This window comes from Archocentrus centrarchus, chromosome 2 (genome assembly GCF_007364275.1).
Source record: "Archocentrus centrarchus isolate MPI-CPG fArcCen1 chromosome 2, fArcCen1, whole genome shotgun sequence".
Taxonomy (NCBI): domain Eukaryota; kingdom Metazoa; phylum Chordata; class Actinopteri; order Cichliformes; family Cichlidae; genus Archocentrus; species Archocentrus centrarchus.
Window position 1 is genome coordinate 13543245 of NC_044347.1, and position 22414 is coordinate 13565658.

At 42.4% G+C, this 22414-nt stretch overlaps 2 protein-coding genes across 2 annotated transcripts; both read right to left on the reverse strand.

The window, feature by feature from the left end:
- Window positions 1-587: 587 nt before the first annotated feature.
- On the reverse strand, window positions 588-12173 carry eed (embryonic ectoderm development). Its single transcript, XM_030750785.1, has 12 exons — window positions 11998-12173; window positions 11153-11305; window positions 9651-9743; window positions 9038-9103; window positions 8494-8619; window positions 5735-5816; window positions 4148-4239; window positions 2536-2669; window positions 2315-2420; window positions 1995-2153; window positions 1291-1364; window positions 588-737 (listed from the first exon to the last, which is right to left on the reverse strand). Exons 1-12 carry the CDS (start codon window positions 12115-12117, stop codon window positions 611-613), a joined length of 1332 nt encoding a protein of 443 aa, XP_030606645.1. The 5' UTR covers window positions 12118-12173; the 3' UTR covers window positions 588-610.
- A 1448-nt stretch (window positions 12174-13621) lies between these two features.
- On the reverse strand, window positions 13622-21584 carry LOC115795042 (periodic tryptophan protein 2 homolog). The gene is made up of 21 exons (XM_030750810.1): window positions 21451-21584; window positions 21005-21117; window positions 20407-20501; window positions 20228-20327; window positions 19311-19454; window positions 19095-19230; window positions 18773-19014; window positions 18440-18583; window positions 18280-18350; window positions 18056-18192; window positions 17673-17821; window positions 17408-17555; window positions 17147-17297; window positions 16864-17044; window positions 16626-16773; window positions 16159-16267; window positions 14908-14973; window positions 14454-14672; window positions 14212-14362; window positions 14034-14108; window positions 13622-13911 (listed from the first exon to the last, which is right to left on the reverse strand). The coding sequence occupies exons 1-21, from the start codon at window positions 21466-21468 to the stop codon at window positions 13743-13745; spliced, it is 2766 nt and encodes a 921-aa protein (XP_030606670.1). The 5' UTR covers window positions 21469-21584; the 3' UTR covers window positions 13622-13742.
- Window positions 21585-22414: the final 830 nt, after the last annotated feature.

Here is a 22414-nt window from a genome sequence, read left to right on the forward strand (position 1 = left end):
GTAGGCAAAGTTATAAAATGTTTTTTTATTCTCGCTCACTCATACGTGTGTAGATATTTATGCACTCGTGTCAAAGGGCACACTGTAAGTTATGCAACAGTCAATGTGTGTGTGTGTGTTTGTAGGGGGCATCAAAGCAATCCAATAATTATTCTAATAGGCTAAAACGTGGCTCACTGAACAGAAAATCCTTTTATCATTTTTTATGCATTTAAATATCTTATTTTTCCCCACACAATTCCTCTTACGCTGTTAATTTCAGTGAAGGAGACTGCATAGCAAACCAGAAGGCACACACAGGACACTAAGAGTCTTCAGGATTTTCCTCTTCCTTCTTGAGGCTTAAAATTGTTCGTGAAGGAAATCCGAGTTTTATTGGACACAAAATTGGAAATCTGGTATCTCTTCAGAATAAAGCTGGCAGACAAACAGGAAATGAAGACAAAAGGGGATCATTTCTTTTCTGTCTATGGATTTAAAAAAAAAAAAGTTTTTAATCCGCACATAAATGTTCAGACTTTTTTTTTTTTCCCTTTTTCTTTTTTTCAGTGCAGATCTGTACAACAGCACGGAGGCGGGGGGGGGGGGGGGGGGGGGGCAACAGGAGAGCTCAGCGCTGTCGATCCCAGCGCCAGATGGAGGCGTCGTCGCACACCGCTATCAAAATGCTGCTGTCGCGGCTGAAGCTGGTCTGCCGGATGGCCGATGTGCATTTGGGGAGCGTCAGCGTGGTGCACCTGAAGAGGAGCAGAGACAGTTGGGAATGCTGAGAAACCACTCAAGAGACTTCTTTGTGAGTTTGAACAGTTCAAACTCCCAGGAAAAAAAAAAAAAAAGCTGAGAAACTGAAACCACAAATCAATTCATCATTTCATGTTCTGGGAAAGCTACAGACGTGTGTGGATATTTGCTGTTTAAAATTACAGCCATTCATCACTGGTGCAGCCACTGCCCAAAAAAAAAAAAAAAAAAAAGCCACAATTGAATAAAAAAGAAATATTTCAGCAGCTTTTTGCTGTGGCATTAAAGCAAGAGCAAAGACAGCAGATATGAGCCTAACAAAATCAACATTCATCAGTTGTACCTGTGACACTCTGAGCTGCACCAAACTGGCATTTATCGCATTGTTACTATTATTTTGTCCGCACGCTGAAAAGAGCACAAACTCGAAGTATCGTTTCACACAGAGCTGCTTTTATCTGAGCGGCACTCCTGCTCGGCTTGCTGCCGGCGTGAGCGGTTTCGCCGTGTCTGTTGTAACAAGTCTTTCCCAGCTCCTCTTTAACTTACTTGGCTTTGTGCGGGTCTTCTACTTCAAGGTCCCACACGTAAAGCTTCCCCACTTGGTTCCCCAGCGCCAGCATCTGTGGATCAGGGTCACATGGAGGTCAGAAACAGCACCGAGACACACCAAGAAAATCCTTCAGACTCCAGTGGCTCCTACATTTCTCCTCTGCAAAATGTTCTTTTTTTTTTTTTTTTAAATTAAGCACTTTAGACAAACTCAGCTATAATCAGCTGCTTTTTTAGTGAGTCTCTAAACCTGCCAGTGACCACCAACTCCAGCTTGGACTGCAGCTGGCAGCAGCAGTAGTCACTGTTCTGCCCTGCAGCCGAGGTCCACCTGAACCAGGCCTCCACCTGCTGCTGCAGGTTCTGGTTTGTGTGACGCTCCGGCTCCACAACAACAGGATGACTACAGTGTCCAGCCAGAAACTCACAAGAGAAGCTGCTAATTGATATTGAGGGACACCACAACAGCAACCTGGCCAGCCAGACGGTCAGGAAGACTGGACGAACCAAGATCAACCGGTTACCATCGACTGACCAAGTAAATCGATTGCAGATGTTGTTCTTTGTAATACATGAAAACTAAAACCACGTATTTGAGAGGAAACACTGGATTCCTGTTTGTGTTCTTTTATCAGTCCAAAGGAGACACCCCCCCCCCCCCCAAAATCTGACACACACACACACACAAAGAGGTAGCTCACCTTCTGCCAGAAGTCCATGGAGAAGCGCATGTACCAAATGTCACACTGGGTGTAATCAAAGCGTCCTAAAATCGTCACATTTGACTCATTCGGTTTAATGTGATCAATGTCGTCCTCCATCTTTCCGGGTTTCCAGCAGACGATGGCGTTCTCACAAGACTGCAATGACAACACAAATTCCATTGTACGCTTCATCGTGTAAAACTTTAAGAGAACTTAAAGTTGTTTGGGCGATTAGACACAAGAACAATACAGAAAAAGTGGCAGGTTTCCTGTGAGCTCCTAAGAGCTGAAGCACTGAAGGATTTCCTTTCACTTGCCTTGGAGAGAATAAGATCCCCGAGCCACCGCACGCAGTCCACATAGTTTCTATGAATGTCGCGAGTCGAGAAGTCGGGGAAGTGAATTTTCTGTGAGACAAACGCCCTAACAAAAAAAAAAAAAAAAAAATTTAAAAATTAATTAATAAGTAACGTTTATACGTATGAACAATAGTGTCAGGTATAGAAACAGACAAATGAGGAGCTTCTGGAAGTTGTACCTGTTTGTCTTCGAGGGGTTGTACTCATAAGACGCACGAATGGCTTTCTGCATTCTCTCTGAATTGATCCTCCAAAGCTTTAGCGAGTGGTCCATCCCACATGACATAATCTTTTCACCCAGCAGATCAAAATCCTAGAGCGGGATCAGAACAGGAAACAGGCGATAAGAACACTGTACTCTGTTTTCTTGAGTAACAAGGTTTTCTTCACCCTCTCCAAGGGCACATGGTGTCTTTCCCAGTACAAAGATCTAACTACAGGCTTTCAGATTAAATAATTCTGCCTTATATACCAGTTTGTCCCATTAATGTGGTTAGTCCCTGTATCTCCTTTTTTAATGGTTAAAATAAGCTGAGCCCAACAATCAAACTGAAACATGGTGATCCAGCTTTGTATTCAGCCGTTTCTGCATCACGTGCAAATAAACTGCTGTAAGCGGTGGCTAATTTCTGTGTTTACCATCATTCAAACTGAAAACAAACACATACACACTCAAGAAGGCATTGAGTGTATACGGGACGACCTGCTGAGATTCAAACGTGGCAAGGTTGTTGATAATTTCAGAAACTGCTGGTCTACTGGGATTTTCCCACAAACCATCTCTACGGTTTACAGAGACCAGTCCAGAAAAGAGAAAATATCCAGTGAGCAGCAGTTCTCTGGGAGAAAATGCCTTGTTAATGTCAGAGAACCACTTGTTCCAATCAAAGCATGCAGAAGAGCATCACTCAAAGTATTTCTAGGCGGATGTCTGGATTAGTGATCTCAGGATCTCATCTCTGCTTTTTGATGATGATGTGATTTTGTTGGCTTCATCATGCAATGACCTCCAGCTCGCACTGGAGTGGTTCATTGCTGATAGTGAAGGAGCTGGGATGAAAATTAGTCAGAGGCCATGGTTCCAGGCATGCCCTATCAGGAGGCAGCCCAGAGTAGATCCAGGACACACTGGAGAGATTATATCTCTTGGTTGGCCTGGAAGACCTCTGTGTCTCCACGGATGATCTGGAAGCGGTGGCTTTGGAGGAGGAGGTCTGGGTGTCTCTGCTTAGGCTGCTGCCCCAGTGACTCAAACCCAAGTAGATGGCAGAAAATGGATGGACGGACAAAAATCCATCTATTCACTTTTGTTGCAGAATGTGTGCTTTCGTGTCACTCCCCCAAAGATGTCTTACAGGCACGAGCATGCTTTGTACCGACTGATGTAAATTTCATGACCAGAAGGCAAAAGTGAAACAGTGGACGTCAGTGAGCCCGCCATCTTTTCTGACCACATTTGAGACATGGCACACCACCTACGCAATGTGTTCTTCAAACTTGATGATCAGGGTTTCATTTACTTACAATCACACCTTTGGTTGTCAGATGGTCAGTTCTTTAAACAAGGTAATAGAGACTTCCCACCTTTACTCAGTCTGGTCTAATGGTGCTTACCCATTCAGAGCCAGGAATGCAGCATGGCGTAGCATGGAGCCACAATATTCACTTTAAACAGGAAAAATCCTATATGCCCTCTTTGTTATTCCTAAACCAAATTTCCACACACATAACACATACTGACAGACGTCTTCTGTGTGCTTTATTTTTTAATTATTTGGCTTTAATACTCACAGCACTTAGCACTTCATCCCGATGTCCCTCAACACCTCCAAAAATCGCCACTAAAGTGTCCGTCTGTATGTTCCACAGTCGGAGAGCGTGATCTGGGGAAGAAAAAAAGAGAGATGAGTAAAACAAGGGATGTTCCTGGCGACCAATTTCTTAAGTCAGCTAAACAAGGGAAAAAAATTAGACTAACTGACTAGTCTAAAACTAAGAAACTTGAGGGCAGTTTAATAGATGTCAAACAACCTGTCTAAACAAAAGGAATTTAAATCCATTAATCAACCATACTTCAAATGCTGCTTAACTATGTGCGACCTTACATTGTGCATTATGAACACTGCATGTTATAAACAGAGAAACCCAGACCTCCCTCTCCCCAGCCACCTCCTCCAGCTCATCCAGGGGGAACACTGCGACATTCCCAAAAGAGCTGAGAGATATAATCTCTCCAGCGTATCCTGGATCTGCCTCTGGGCCTCCTCCTGGTAGGACATGCCCAAAAAAACCTTACCCAGGAGGCGACCACCTCAACCGGCTCCTTTCAATGTGGAGGAGTAGCGGCTCTACTTTGAGTCCCTCTCAAATGACTATCTATAAGGCAGAGCCCAGCCACCCTCTGGAGGAAGCTTATTTCTGCAATCACATTCGTTCGCCTTTAAAATAACTAACAATAACAGGCCTAACAAAAATTCCAGGTCTAGATTTACAGAATTATGGTGCTTTTCTACAATCACGTCAGGGCTGCAGCTCCATCTGGTGGCAGATGACTGCGTAATATTTAAAACAACAATTTACCAGTACTGGGCATCAAATAAAATCCTAAGAATTAGACTGGTTCCATGACAATGGCAGCGATTAGTCAATCCCACACATCCCTAATTTAAAGTGTTATTTCACATACATGACAAAGAAAAAGTCACTGACTGTTCTTATTACAGCCAGTTTGTGAAAGATGGCTTCTGTAGGAAGATGCACTGATCTCTGACTCCTAACACATTGCTTAATATCTAAAAATTAAATGGCAGTTATTTTCACACATTACAGTCCAATTTATTTGTCACTTCAAGCAGAAAGAGCAACGCCTCCTTTGCACTCTTCCAGCACCTACGATCACACTGAAGGAAGGGGAAAAAATCCACCTGATTAAAGGAAAGATTAATCTTTGCTGCCGTTCACATGACCTCCAGCCAAACCTTGCTGTCTAATTCATCTCAGATTAAGGAACCACATGACAGTCCCGTGGAAATAAAACCTGAACTATCCCCACTATACTTGAGCTCTGAGGTGACTTATATTGTTTTATACTTTAGATGGAAGCAACAAATCACAGCTGAGAGGGTTTTTATTGCCGAGATGATTTTCAGTGTCGAGATAAGGTCAATAAAGCCACCAGAGAAATGCATCGCTGCTGCTGATTTAACCTCACTGTGAAGTATCTGACAAACTGTTTGCCTTTCTGACTTCTGTGTCACAGGTTAACACACAGTTTTCCCTCCAAAGAAAAATCAGCAAATCTCTGCATAATATAGAGCCAGGAAAGATGCTGTAGCTGCACGCAGAAGAGCTTGAAGGTGCTTTATAATCACTGTTTACCTTTGCTGACAGACAGGAGCAGATTGGGATCCCTCGGGTGAAACTTGAGCTCATTGATGGCGTTTCCGTGACCTACATAATGCTGGAAATTTGGGGGGGGGGGGGGGGGGGGGGGGGGTGTTACTTACTTATTCACAGTGCAATTAAGACAACTTAGTGCACCTGAAGCGAAATTCACAGAATGATTTCTACAAAAACCACATTTATTCTTGCTCATTTGGGTCATTAAGAGCATGTTTAAAGGTCGTACACAACTCCTTACAAATAAATAGTGAGTTAAAAAAATAAATAAATAATCAACTGTCCCAGATTTTTACAACTTTGTTTCTGAAAATGGTTCATAATAAAATATACCTCTTTAAGAAATGAAGAGTTTCTGTGAGTTTAAAAACTGTTATGTTGGTTGAAATCAGTAGGGCTGCAACAAAAGATTATTTTGGTAGTCGACTAAACTGTCAATCTGTTATTTTTTCAATTAGTCGATTAGAATATGACACGTCAACATTATTTTATTTGGTAGCAGGAAGCGGTTGCAAATAAAAAACAAACAAGCGAGTTTAAAAAAAAGGGAAAAAAAAAAAATCACATCTTCTTTCCTATTGGTGGAAAAATACACCCATCAACCAATCAGAAAATTTTGTGTCAACATGTAGCATTTGGTTGCTGAGGAACAGGTGAAAGGTGGTGAAAGAGAGAGCGAAAAAAAAAAAATTATATATAATTTTTTTTTTCTTTTGAATGAAACCAAAGAAGCTTGAGTAAACAGTTTTTTAAGCTGAAATATAAAAAAGGTAAAATCAAAAGTAGCCAAAACCCACCAATTATGCCCCAGAGGGTTAAATATGTAAATACAAAATAAATAAACTGAAACAAAGCGATTAGAGTAAAAAGTGCCAAAACAATCTTCATTTTTTGACCACTTTTGAAGCTGAACCGGCAAATCTCCAGGAGATCCAAATTCATTAATGAATACACAAAAGGGGAAATAGTAACATCTTGTGCAATAGTGTAATGGAGCCACTCCCACAGTCAAGAGCGCTGTGGCCCACTCAAAAACCAGAAAATCCCATGGGGCCCCCCGGTCTGTGACATTTCCTGGTTAGAAGCCTGCCTTCACTCTGCTTGAAAATTTGATTAAAAAAAATGTAAACACAGGCTGTTGGCTATAAATTGCTAATGCTACCCAGTCATATGTGCTAATGCCAATCTGTGACCCACTTGCCACTGAGATACAAACTTCAATACAAGAGCCAAAAATTTAGGTCAGAGTAACGAGTAATATCACAAACTAACCACCTCCTATTAACAGTTTTAATTCACTTTTTGTATAAATATGTAACTATGCATACTTGTGAGTAATTTCTGTTATTACTGCGACCCACACTTTGGGAATCACTGGTGTAGTGGTTCACACATTCCTAGAAGGAAATAAATCCCTTTAGGGGTCACCACAGCAGATCATGTCTCCTGTTCCTAGTATCTCTTCCTTCACGATTACTCCTACTGCATTTCTCATCCTATCATCATCATCACATAATGCTAGAACAGTTTGAATCCATCTCCAATGCTCCTGGCCTTGCTTCCCTTCCACACACAATATATCCAACTTCCTTCTCCCAATCATATCAACCAGCTCTCTCCCTTTCCCAGTTAAAGTCCCTACTCTCATCTCCACACTCCTGCCTTTCCTTCTCTCTTGCTGATAATGATCTGCATGTTTGATGCCCTTTGCATCAGGAAAGGCATCCGGTGCAAAACTCTTGCCAAATCAAACACACATCCACTTGTGAACAAGAGCAATGCCTGGTGGGGCAAAATACGCCCGACATACTGTTTCACTCCTGTTTGTTGTCACATGAAAAACAAAAGCTTTAATAATTATGTGACCTTGACTTTTGCCCTTGACCTGCCAGTGTTGATCTCTGCATAATGTCTTGATATGGAGAAAAATCACGCAGGGTTTCATCAAAATCCTTCAAATCATTTCTTAAATATGAAGTGGACAAAAGTGGAAAAAACGTGACAAAAAACAAAGATTTAACCTTATGACCTTGACCTCCAGAAGTTGATCACTGCACATCATCTTGATATGGTGAACTTGTAAAGTGAGCAGGTCAGTGTAAGTAACAGTGAGCTTGATCCTGACCCCAGTGACCCCACATACAATCCAACCTTGCTTTGGTCATAAGCTAGCCACGCATGAAGTTCTTGAGTCATTGACACTTCACTGGATGCTGCCCGACATGGATGATCACATAATGTGTCCCATCTTTCGAAGGGTGTAAAATAAAAGAGCTGCTGCCATCACCAGAAGGTGGCAGTGATGCACCTTGAACCTGTTTGTGGACCACTATTTACCCAAAACTAAAAGATCACATTACTAATTTTCAGGAGTCAGACTGATAAAAACTTTGGTGTAGCAGTGAGATTCGAAAAAACACAAAGCCAAACAACATCGGCCAACAAGAACTACTTAAAGGGAAAAAAAAACCCAGCATGTTTGATATGTGGACTGAAAGATGCAGGGATGGGCCTGCTGACTTTCCAACTCATAGAGAAACAGCCATCATACGTGATGGTCACAGTCCTATTATTTAGACAGTGCCGTGTTTGTGTTACAAACTGAGCACGGCTGGAGCAGACCCAGCCCAACTGGGTTCAACTGCATTCAGGCTTGGCCTGCCAGTCATTAAGTGTGAGCATTTATTTGATTAGTCAAACCCTCTGTTACATATAGAATACAAAAAATTATAAGTTACCTTGATGCACTGCATTGTGATGTGGTTGATCACTCGGATGATGCCGCGGGACCCGGCCACAGCCAGCAGGGGGTGACTTGTGTTGGTGTCGTAGGTCCAGGCGCACGTGTAGAAGTTCTCATCTGCCTTTTTGCACAGTCAAGGAAATCTAAGCAGAATTTTCACTTACATTTCTTTAACTGAGATCCTGCTCTGAGCTGCACATATTCACTCATATTCCAGCTGTGGCGGGATCTCAGACAAGTGTCTCTTCTTCTCTACAATCCCTGAACTCGCTTCTGTTTTTACTGCACATTTTCAGCTCCCATCTGGAGAGCTTTATCTAGTTCAAATGCTTTCCAGAAGACCAGATAATGCAAACATTTCAGATATCTTAATCCTCAAAGTTTGGATTCAGGTGTCGAGGAACCAAACCCTTCAAGACTGTCCTGTCATCTAAGCAATTAAGAAGTATTTAAAAGCAGAGCAGCAGGACTTGCGTGTTACAAAAACTGACAAATGACACCAAGGAAGCAGATGGGTTAGGAAGCAGGTGAAAGGATACGTCTGCATCAACGTAGGACTGCAAGAGTCTGATTTCTCCCTGAGAGTGGCATTCATACAGAGTTACCTGGAGCAGGAAAGACAGAATGGGTCAGATTTGAGAGACAAACAAGTTCATGAATAATCAGTGTTTAAAAGACATTTTTAATGCTCCTTTCATGATCAAACTGTACAAATGGTTAAAGAAGTCAATAAAATCCAGCAGAGATGATAAAGCTTGTTGTTATTAGCAGGTAAATCTGATGATTTTATTGCTTTTTCTAGCATATTGTGAGGAGTTGATTGCTTTGAAATTCTAAAACAGACAAAACAAAACATTGAATCAGGCCGTTAACTTGGGCTCTCAACATGTGGTGGGTATACTGGGGTGTTTTCCAATGCTGGACTGACCAAAAGATTCACTGAAAAATCATTAGCTGCAGTCAGGATAAGAAAAATTCCTACAACATCCTGCGCAAAGAGCAGTAAATGGATCGGTGAGGCCGTTTTGTGTTAACTTAAAGCTTTAAGACACTTTTCCAGCACCGATAATATGCTGACCCACTCTAGGAACAAGCAAGTTAACCCAGTGGGGCCACATTTTTTTTTTTTTTTAAATGATTTGTTTTATTTACCCTGTTACTCCCAACTGTAGCAAACACCAGTGGATCTCCCTCCTTGCTATGCCAGTTAAACTGGACTCCAAACAGCGGCTGGCCGTGGTCCTCCTGAGACAAATACAGACGTTGTTAATAACCATTTGTGGTATGGGAAAAGAAAAAAAAAACATGAATAACTGAGCATTTAACCAAATGGGTGTACTATGAATCAAGTTCAACACAGCCAGGCTTTCTTTGCATTAGCTGGCTTGACAAAACTCCAGTCAGATAGAACGGGTATCACAACAGTGATTATGAACCTTCTCTGAAAATCCAGGATTTCTGCTTCGGGCTCACTCACGTAAAAAGTGGCATCTGATGCATTATTCGAGTCTTTTAAACAGATCTGACACCGTGCCACTGCCTAAGGAATGATGTGTGGGTTTGTGACCAGATCAAAGCTAAAGTTACTGACTGAATATTCTTAGTGATCTGCTACAAATACACTGGATCAATTTTCTCATCTTTGTTGTTCTTCTTTCAGCTGCTCCCTTTATAGGTCATCACAGCAGATTATCTGCTTCCATCCCACACTATCCCAAGCATCCTTCTCTGTCACAACAACCCTCTGCATGTCCTCCTTCCATTAATTAATCTTCTGTGGTCTTCTTTTCCTCCTGCCTGGCAGCTCCATAATAAACAGCCTTTGCCCAATATATGCACTACTTCTCCTCTGTACATGTCCAAATCATCTCAGCCTAAACCGCTCAGCCTGAGCTCTCCCTCTGATGTACTCATTTCTAATCTTGCCCATCCTGGTCGCTCCCAATGAAAATCTTAACATCTTCAGCTCTTCCTCCTGCCTTTTGTCAGTGCCACTGTCTCTGAACCATACATCATAGCCGGTCTCACTAACATCTTATAAACCTTCTTTTTCTCTCTTGCCACTATCCTTCTGTCACAAATCACCCCAGAAACTCATCTCCACCCACTCCACCCTGCCTACACTCTCTCCTTCACCTCTCTTCTGCAGTTTGGATAGTTAAACCCCAGGTATTTACATTCATCTACCTTCACTACCTCTACGCCCTTCCACTTCACCTTTCCACCTGTCACCCGCCATACATTCAGTATTACTTCTGTGTTCTATTAGTTGTAATTACAGCAGTTTAAAACAGAGCTGGTAGCAAATTAGGACCAACACATTTATGCATTTTCTCAATCACCAACTGAAGATATGCAAATTTCCATGCCTATGCAATGCATTTTGTGCTGCAGGCTTCCTTTACTTGTATTAGTAGCACTTTCCCTGGCTCAGACTAGGCCTTTGGCTGTCATTACACTAGTAAGCACAGGTTAAACATGTATGTATGTATGTATGTATAAACATGTATGTAAACATGAATGTATGACCTTACCGGGTCATACATTCAAGTTACGATGGTAATCTAGTCAGGTTAAAAGAGAGACACCCTTGTAACTTTAAGCACATCATGCCTGGGCTCTCCACACTGTCCAGTCTGGTTGAATGTACTCACCCTCAAACTGTTGACGCATTTAAAAGAGTATCTGCACTTCTTGGACTTCCATTTGCCCTTGCCCCAGCTCTTTCTGCCAGGCGCGTTGGCGGTGTTGGTGGGCGTGTCTGGGCGCTCTGCATTGGTGCCACTCTCAACGCTGACGGCATCGTCCTGCAATAACAGCAACGCAAACAAACGTTATTTTCTGCAAGATCATCTGTAAAGATGTATATTAAGCCCAAAACATGATCACTTATGAACGATGTGTGCCTGGTGTGTTAGAGCCACTGTAAACACATTTTTGCCATGCTATTTGTACAATAAAGTGCATTTTGTACTAGCACAACAAATAATAAGAAGAACAGCACTTATTTAATTATTTGAAACAAACTGGAGGAGGAGAACAGTGAGTGAAGATGTCGCTGTCTGGCCCACGCTACTACAGAAACATTTCTCGGTTTATGAGACTAATATTTTCCCTCGCCATCAAACCTTAATTCATCATCCTATTTAAGTAAACCATCCTTTTAAAACTATATTTTGCTCAATATTTATATTATTGGCTGCTGCTGCTAAGGCTAGCTCAAGTTTGCACGTGAATAAACTCCCAGTCTGAGCCCCAAGAAAGCACGTGTGCGCCTATAAAATAAACTGTGCACAAAACTGTACTTAGAGGTACTAAAGTGGTTCACAGTGGATACCGCCACCTGATGCCTTAAGCTGTTTGAATCCGGCCGGTGTGAATGAACAAAGATGCTAGTTATACCCTTTAGCTACTCGGCTACTTTAGCATAAAGCTAACTCACTAGAAGCGCTACGCGGCTCGTCTGCGGTCGAACAACCAGCGCAGTTTGAAAACTTACGTTCTCGTCTCCTGATAAATCGGGATTGCTGTTCTCGTCACTACTCAGCTTTTGTTTTTTCGCCGGTATTTCTTTTCCCGCTTGAGACGGGGACTCGGACATGTTCTTATTTTCCCTCATTTTGGAATGAACTCCGCCTCACAGCCCTCTGCTCCGCCTCTTCCGCTCCGGTGCACGCGAGTGCTGCCTGGAACTGAAGTTCAGCCAATCCAGGGGCCCAGTTCCACTGAACTTCCGGGAAAATACCGGTTACAGCTGTATCCGCTTACTATACATAAATTTAGCTTTATTCCAGTATATTTTCTTTAATAGCATGTCGTTCTGTTTTGCGTCCAAGCAGCCAGGCTTTCTTGTAATGTTTTAAAGTCGTCTTGAGCAATAGTTCTCCAGGCTTTCTGAAGGTTTGTCAAAGTTTTTCTTTGATCATTGGCTGCTTTTCACTCATCTTCAGTCCAGTCCTTGTACCTGGCCATTTTTACAGGAATGTTTTTGCTTTTTAAGCCACTTAACAATGACTTATGAATCAGTCATGCATAAAAAGGCACCTAACTCAAGGGATGAACCAGTGTTGTGTCTACAAATAAAAAAAAATATCAAAGAAACTATTTTAAACTGTATCTTAGACACTTTGTTACTAGAAGCCTGTCACAAAAACAAAACATAATTTATTTCAATTTCTTTAGTTGAATCTATGAAAAATGCCAAACGTAACAGAGTTTGACAAACATAAAATGTATTTTTTGCACCAACAAGCTGATTCCCAAAGAGGTATTAGCTGAAAATTTGCCATATCTCAGTATGGTGTGCAGTGTGTCCTTAAAAGGTTTGAGGAAATGGAGGACAAAAGAAGAAGTGCCAGGCCTAAAAACTATCCAGAGCAGATGAAGTCATGTCCTTAATAGAAGAAAATCCAGCAAGGACTGGACACAGGACCTGAGAGATGCATCTGGACCTTCAGCTGATCTAACTACCGGTCATTGAAGCCTCATCAGAAATGGTCTCAGTGGAAGGGTGGCTGTCAAGAAAAGGCTGAAGTATACCACATTACACAAGAACTGGACTGAAAATCAGCGGTAACGGGTCTGGTAGAGTGATGAATCCATATTTGAAATTTTTGGTTCAAATCATCATCAATATGTACAGAGGAGGCCAAGAGAGAGGTACAACACTGAGTGTCTACAGCCATTTATAAAACACAGTGGAGGTTCCGTCATGGTATTTCAGACAGTGGTTTTAGAGATCATGTTAAAACTGGTAAAATTATGAACACAATAGTATCATAAGATTTTGATCCACCATGAAATACTATCTGGAACAGCTTCATTCTTCAACAAGACAATGATCCCAAACACAATGCTAATGCAGTAAAACATACCTGGATAGAAAAACATGATATCAGTCATGGATTGGCCTCCCCAGAGCCCAGATCTCAATGTTAAAGCAGTGTGGGATCATCCTGACAGAGAACAGAACAAAAGGCAGAAACATCCACAGAAGAGCTTTGAATGTCCTTCAAGAAGCCTGGAGAACTATTCCTGAAGACTACTTAAAGAAATGAGAGAAAGCTGCTTCTTACAGCCTGGTGCTGATTGAATGCAAGCCAAAGAAAATAAAACCACACACATTTTCATATGAATTTAATTATAAAAGAGCTCTCAAACATAACATCCAAGTACACAGAAATCTGTCTTTTACAGTCCAACATGAGCCATATTGTGGCACTGATGTGGGCTTTGGTTTGCAGCCTACAGCATCATCTCTGCATCCTCTAAAGAGGCCTCGCTCATCTCCTCAGACAGTTCTTCATCCTCTTCCCCCTCCTGGTCCCCTTCCTCTTCCTCAGCTGCCCTCTTTAAGCCCCTCTGCTTTGAGAGGGCCCCGGCATAGCGGATGTTGTACATGTTGAAGTCGCAACTGCACAGAGAAAACACACACTCAGATCTGCTGAGCTGTTTGGATGTGGAAGTTTTAAGAAGGCACAAAATTTCAGTGGATCTCTAACTTGGCTGAGATGCTGCTAAAATGTTGGGACTTACAGTTTGGAGAGGTCGTCAAAGTGTCTCTGGATGCTCTTCTGTAGCGCCTGCAGTGTGGGCAAGATGGCGCCGGACCTGCATGCCAAAATAGAAGCATTAAAATGTGTTTCTTTTATCTTCTATTCACTTAAAATCATGCAGAGCTGCATAAGTGTGTAATAAAGGACTGAGGGCACACCTGTTCTTCAGTTTCTGTCCGTGCAGCATGAGCAGGTTCTGGGCCCAAGTCATGTAGAACTGCAAGTGGCCCGACTTCTCCAAACATGCGGCCACAAAGCCCAGCAGCTTCTCAACGTAAATGTCAGGAAGAGAGCCACAAACGACCGGGACTAGACCACAAAGACGCATAATCCACATCACTCAGGGGGTTCCAGGCATAAAGGGAACAAACTCATGTTAAATAATGTGAAATTCACTCACTCTGCTCGTGCGGCACCGTCTCCAAAACTTCCTGCTTGAGGGCTTTTTCGTTGAGCCTGAATGCCAGTACGATCGCCGAAGCCCAGTCCTGAAGGCGCAGCTGCTTGCGTATGCTGGCCGGCGTCACGTCTAGATCGAGATCGTAAGGGTCAAAGACCATGGATCCGTCAAGGGAGTAAACCAGCAGGCCCTCGGTGGTGGTGGCTGCCCAGCTGCGACCTGAAAGGAGGCGGAACAACTTTTACGACCAGCTGACAGAGACCGTTTGTAATGGAACAGGCAGGTTTTCATACACACTTAATTTTAGTTTATGCTTGTGTGCAGTGAAATTTGCTGCATGAGATTTAAATAGAGTAAGAGGACCAGCAAAACCATAAAATCTGCTGTGATTTTAGCGCTCATACTTCCAAATCTTAAGAAAAAAAAAAAAAACAGCTGTAATTCTGTCACTCACCAGTAGGGGAGAATCGCAGTGAGCTAACTCTAATCTCTGGCTTAAAGTGACGGGAACTCATGTCACCTTTTAGGATGTGCAGAAGGAAAGGGAAAAAAAAGGAAAAAAGGACACAGAGATATCAAGACAACAAAAGAGACTTTAGTCACATAAGTCATGAATTAATTTCCAAGATGTAATAAAAAGATAAAAATGTAAAAGACCTCATGTTCCTTTTCATATGGAGGACTGACACTGTCAAAATTTAAAAAGTATATTATACAGTAAAAATTTTCTTATGCCATTAAATCAAATCGTTTTATCTGTTAATCTAAGAATTTTTTTTTTTTTAATTTCTATATCATTTTCCCTTTGAACGTGTGACCCCATCTATTTCCTTTATCGCCTCTGATTTATTTATTGCTGCATTTTTCACACACACACACACACACACACACACACACACACACACACACCACACACACACACACACACACACACACAGTGTATCACAAAAGTGAGTACACCCCTCACAGTTCTGCAGATATTTAAGTCTATCTTTTCATGGGACAACACTGACAAAATGACACTTTGACACAATGAAAAGTAGTCTGTGTGCAGCTTATATAACAGTCAGTGTTGTCCCATGAATAGATATACTTAAATATCTGCAGAAATGTGAGGGGTGTACTCACTTTTGTGATACACTGTATAAGTCCAAATTTCAGGTTATTACTTAAAAATTTAAACTTGGCTTGATATTTCAAGCCATTTTATCAATTTTGAGTTATGGAAAGAATTTTTTTTTTTCTTTTTAGTGGCACAAACAAGCTTCTAAATCATTTAAAGTGTATAACATCAGCTTTTTTCCTCTTGGCTGATCAATGGCAGGATAAAATGCTAATCGAGCTGAAAATTATGCCAAATTATAAATAAATTGATATGCAAATTAATACATTAAACATCAATACGAGTGGAAAAATAAATGCTTAATAAATAATACCTATGAAAAACAGAAGCAAGTTAAAACAGAAATATCAATGTCACTTTTTTTATTTTTATACATTTTTATGCACCTGAATAAATTTAATATCTACTAAGTAACCCAGTTCTACAGTATATGCATTTTCATTTTGGCAGTTTTGATCCTCCATACTCTACATGTACAGTGATCAGCACAGTATGTGTCAATGTCCTGTTTGCACCTGGTTACAAACACCTGATTTTCACACTTCAAGATAACTCGTCCGAGAGTTTGTGCGAAGGTCATACCTCTCCTGACTCCAGGGAGGCTGATGTTGACCTCGTCTCCATCCCCGGCTCCCTCATCCACCAGAGCCAGGCTGCCGAACTCCGTCATCTTCCTCCTGTCCAGGAACTCCTGAAGGTGAAGCGGGAGAACAGAATGAGTGAGACCCGCCACAATGAAAACCTCTTCACGGATTAAAGAAGCATATTTTTGCTATGACAAATCCGATCCACCCATCTCCAGTCATCTAACATCTGACATATACTTTAGAAGAATGCCTGTTTACTCCTGAAATTCCTATTTAGGGTTTGCATTATCTCCTTCTTTAGAAATGCTTGTGAAAACTCAACCCTATAATGCAAAAACTAGTAATATACATCTTTTTTTTTCAGTAGAACCAATACTATCAGAATAGGTATACTGCAATCATGTGACATGAATGTCCTAAAAGAAAATAAATATATTCCCTGAGCTGACTGTGAGGTTGTACCTCCATGGCGTCGAAGGACAGGTTGCAGGAGATCTCAAACTTCTTCATCAGCATCTGCTCCTTGATATTGTAGATGCAGACAAACTTGGACTGGCCCCCAGCCAAAACCGACTCCCCGTCCGCAGAGTAGCAAAGTGATGTAAACGATCTTAACAGGGGAAAAAAGGTAACATTAAACGTGATGATTTAAACCAGGGGGGACAAAGTATACGCTGAGGCTTGGATCCCGTTCACTCACTTGCCCTTGGCGGACTGCTTGGCTGTGATTTTATCTGTCTCTTTGCGGCCCGTCTCCAGGTCATGACGTCCGGCCACAGAGCCCGTTTGTGTGGCTGTGTGTGGGTTCCAGAAAGAGATTTCACCGTTCAGAGTGGCCACGGCCAACTCCTGACCATCAGGGCGGTACGTCACTGCCAAGCCTGAGGAACAAAAAATACAAAAACAGGACAGGATTGTAAACAAGGACAAGAAACAAAAAAAATGAAGCATCAAAAACAGCCACATGTAGGATCTGTATTTACCATCAGATGTAAGGGGAAGTGTTTCCTTGGCTTGCCAGCTGTCCAGCATGTCCCACAGCCGGACGGTGCGGTCCCACGAGCAGCTGGCCAGGACAGACTGAACCGGACTGAAACAGAGGCAGCTGACCGGACCTTCGTGACCCGCCAGGACCTGATCAGTCCCAGGAAGGAAGTGTTGATTTGAGTAATCCTGGCAGCTTTAATCACACTAATATCTGTAAAGGATGAATATCCCTTATTAAAAAGAGGCAAGAAGCCTACCTCCAGCAGCCTGCCTGTCTGCATGGACCAGAGGAAGATCTCAAAGGAATCCTGAGCTCCTGCGCTCACCAGCTCCCCACTGACATCTACTGCGAGGGAGGAGAACTGCGAGGGGCGAGGCGACGTAAACGTCCTGAAGTTTCGGTACCTACAAAAGCAAAAAAAAAAAAAAAAAAAAAAAAACACAGACATACAAACATCAAACATCACTGCTTTTAAAAGTACACATCCCCATGCTCTCCGTGAGCGCCCACCCTAAGGTCACCTGTGCAGGTCAAAAGCTCGGACTGTCCCATCCAGGGAAGCGCTGACGATGACGAAACCGCTTGAGGTGAAGGTGACGTTTGTGATGCTGCTGGTGTGCTCGGTGAAGGTGACGAAGCAGAGGCCGCTGTTGGTGTTCCACACTTTAACCTGCAGACATTAAATACGCAGCGTGGAGTCAGAGACGAAAGCTCGAGTCTTCCTTTATCCAATTATGCTGTTAGGTCTCGACATCTTAAAATCCCATTCAAATGTTGACTGAGATTTTTCGCCCATCTTCAGGCAGAAAACGTTTTTCTTTTCCGTCTTCTTCATGAAAACACTGCTCAAAAGGATGCAACAAACATGCACCCAAGAATTTAAAGGCTTCAGTTCAAGACTCACTTTGCCGTCGTCTCCACCCGTCACGATGTACTGCCCATCTGGAGAGTAGGCCAGCGAGGCCATGTTGTTGAAGTGTCCCTGCTGCTTGAACACGTACGACTCACTCTGCCACTCCCACACCAGCAGCTGGCCCATCCCTGAAACAATCGATGCCTTTACTTTTTTAAAGTTTACTCAACAACATCAGTAAGCGACACACATAAAAAAACAAAACAAATTCTTACGCGAGCATCCAAAGCCAATCCAGTCTCCAGAGCTGTTCACAGCCACCGACGCAATCCTCTGATCTGAAATACTGCAGGGAGACATCCACATGAGAAAACACATCAGTCCTATAACTTTTTTTTAAAGCATAATTTTTTAAAACCGCAGCTTCTCTCTCACCTCAGGGAGTGGATGAGGTTAAACTCTGGAAGTTCGTGCAGGTGGAATATCCCAGAGGCGAACCCTGTGACCAGGATGTGGGTCGCTTTGTGGTACACAGCAGCAGTCAAGTTATTAAAATCACCTTCTTTGTTGAAAAAGTGTCTGAAGAGGCGCAGCAAAAAGCTGTTTTTAGACCTTATTGAAATCCTAACCCCAACATTTCGCTGTCTTCTGTTAATGTTGCAGTGTTAGGAAGTAATAATAAATATAGGCAGAGCTTCAAGTAATAAAAATAAGGAGCAATTAGAGACAAACTAGGACAATAAAACCAGGAAATTTGAGGCGTCTTACTTGCTCATCATCTTGTATCGAACATTCTTGGTCTTCTCCCTCTCCTTGGCAGTTTCAACTTTCCCTCTGATCACCTCTCCCTCCTCTCCCTCAACTCTGTCCTCGTTCCCATCCTCCTCCTCCTCTCCCTCCCCTTGTCTCGGCAGCTTGGGTCTGTCCTGCTTCTTCTTCAGGACGAGGCCGTCCAGCTCGGTGTCGCTCTCCCAGACACACAGTGTCCCATCCTGGCTCACTGTGTACAGCTGGATAAACATGCACACGAGACATGAATGTACAGAACCTCATTAACACACATTTTAGCAGAAGGTGGAAATAAACGCACATTTAAGCTGTTCTTTTCAAAGAAACAGCCTACGATGATGTCCTTGTGTCCACCCAGGGAGTAGTAGATCAGGTTGGCCCAGCGCTCTGCACCAAACACCCACGTCGACATGTCTTTGCTACCCACCACAAAACACCTGGAAGAAAAACGCCAAAATCACGATGCATTTCTGCCAAATTCCGGGCTTCTCCTGCACACTCATGCTCTCAAACTCACTTGGAGTCGTCGGTCCAGTCGATGCAGGTGGTTTCATCGTAGGGACCGTAGTAGCTCTTGTCTAAAACGAAGGCGTTAAACTCCCGCCGTTTTCCAGGAGCGTGGTACATCAGAGCAACGTTTTCCTTTGTAACAACGAACTTCCTGTGAATGAAAAATGCAGCAAACACACATCACAATCATTTTACTCCACTCAGAGTCACCGCCACGTAAAACCCGATAAAAGTTTAATATAGTTGTGGTCAGAAGTTCACAGACACTCATCATGGCCATGAGTGTCATGATTTTTTTTCTGCTTTTAATGGTTTCTTTGAGCTCTTTCTTTTCCAGGTTGGAATGATGGCACAGCATACATCTTTAATTACTTTAAAAAACAAGAATTGGGTGCACAAGTCTGAATTTCTTTTGGATTTTCTCTGATCTACACAGGGTCACAAAGTATACATACAGGCTTGAGTATAAGCATACACCCCCACTATAATATTTGGTGTCAATCAACAAGCTTCTGGCATAATTCTGGCTGGATATTTGAGCACTCTTCTTGGCAGAATTGGTAGAGTTCTTTTAAACTGGTTGGTTTCCTGGCACAGACCCGGCTTTTAAAGAAGAGTCCAAATTTTCAATAGGGTCAGAGGTCGGGGGCTTGGGAAGGCCATTCCAGAAGTCTTAATGTTAGCCTGATTTTGATGTGTGTTGGGATCATTGTCCTGTTGGACACCCAACTGTGTCAAGTTTCGACTGTCTAGCTGTTGAGGTGAAGTTGAAGAATTTGGAGGTAGTCCTCCTCCTTTCATTACTCCATCCAATCTGTGCAGTTTACCAGTACCATTAAGCAGCCCGAGAGCATGATGCTACCACCACCATGCTTGACAGTTGACAGGAAGCAGTAATTAGCCACACAGTTTGAACATCCTCACCTTCCATCAGGTGAGAAGCGGATGCTGCTCACAGGCTTGTGAAAGTGGAAATGATGGAGGACGGCTCGGGTGATGAGACTGATCAGCAGCGCTGCACCATCTGTTTGACACATACGTGATCAGACACCTTTTTTCTTGTCTGAGTCCTACTGAAGATTTTAACAGTAAATACTTTGTACCTTCATCCACCACAATCGCCAAGTTCCCATCAGGAGAGAGACCCACACAGGTTATATTCTTTGTTGTGGAGAAAGGCAGCGTCTCAGATGTGTTGCTACAGGAGAGAGTAAAGTTTCAGTATTATTTTCATTTTTTTAAGGTATGGGGCTTTAAGGGCTACTGAGTGTGCTTACCTTACCGTATACTATATATGTCACGTTTCAATATAGCATTAAATGTGGACAAAGTGTCCAAAATGTAAGGTAAATACATGTAAAAATAACAGTTCAGTTGGTAAAGCTCTTCATGCAGCCCCTCTGCAGGCTCACAGAAGGTGTCCAATTAGAGGAAAATGGGCTTTTAGGGAGGAGGGAATTAAAGAAATTTATGCTGTTCAAAACACACAAACTGCAGCAGGTCAGCAAATACGATGTACTGTATTTTTAAGTGGACACCAGGGAAACAAAAACTTTTAAGTGAGCATGAAAACAGGCCTCATAACATCTGGATGCTAGGATCAACATCCAGATGTTATATGGCAGGACTTTTCACAGACACCACACATGTGTCTGCATGTAACCGTTTCCAGCTTTTGCTGTATGTTCCTCCTTGTCTTACTTCTTCAGGTCGAAGACAGTGACTCTGTTCCCAACTGGACTGATAACAGCGTTGCCATCTTTGGAGAAGTTCAAATTCCCCTGACGATAGACGGCCCCGAGCAAATTGGAAAACTACAAGAAAAAAAAAAAAGAAAAGGATTTTTACTTTTAATCATAGATTCTTGTGTAACCAGCTCATGTCAAATGTGGGAATTCAACACACTCAGGCGTAAACACATCAAAACACACAACTATCCTTTTTCTTATCATTAACATAAGCCGCAACAATTATGAATGCTAAATCTTGTAAATAAAAACTCGTGAATGTGCTGTGCCGTTTACAGCACTTCCAACATGCATCAACTTACTAAATCTAACACTTTTTAAACGGAGTTTGGTCTGACGCGTATTCCTGCTGCCAACGCAGCGCGATTACACCAAAGTAGCTAACAGCGGCGCACTTACCCTATAAGCAAACTTCATTTTACTAAATATTCCTTAACTTTGGCACATTTATCTTCTTTTTTAAGCTCTTCTTATATCCCAGTAGGAGTATGAATGTGGGGCAGACATGCTTCTTCTTCCTCCACACGTGTTTGCGTTTTGTTGACACTCCACGCATCCGGCTTGAGTTGCGCTGTGTTGAAAAATAATACACGGCGCCCTCTGGCGACAAGGAGGATACCAAAGTAAAGAATAGACACGCAAAGAGCCAAGAGCTGCATACTGGACTTGACCTCCACTAAATGAAGCGACTGAACTGAACCTCTCAATGTATGTGTGTTGTTGGTGCCTTCTGGGGCATTTTAATCGACTTGTGTGACTCATTTTGTGGTACAGAACATCCAAGAAGTCTGTACTTCAGGTTTGGAGAGTGATATTTCTAGTTGGCAGATATCTGCATCTGTGCATTGTTTATGTGCTGCTTTCGGGTAACTTAGCACTCCACCCTATCAACAAAATATAATAGAAACATCCTAGTGGCAGCCAAAACATCAATGACGCCCTATAGTATTATCATATTGTAGGATTTTACTTTGGCCCATTCATTCCATTTTTTTAGATGTGCAAATTACTATCAGCAAACTATGTCAATCCTACCTTAAACTTGTAGCATGCCAGAGTTTAGGTGGAACTTGTAACATTAAAAAGCCTAAAATAAGACTAATAGTAGCAGATTCTTAAACCATGGCCCTATGGTCCACCAGGAGGGGACTCAAACCCTCTAATCTGACCAATGACCACTTGATTTTTTAAACCACTCCACTACTTAAACCTGAACTGAGAAAAAAAAAAAAGCACAGTTTTAAGTGCTTCAGTGCTACACATGCTACGTGTTTTGGAGAAAACTGGACAGTTTTGACGTGTACACAAAGCTATGGGAAGGGGCCTTGAAGTTCAGGTGCTGAAGTGTTTTGTGGACATGTGT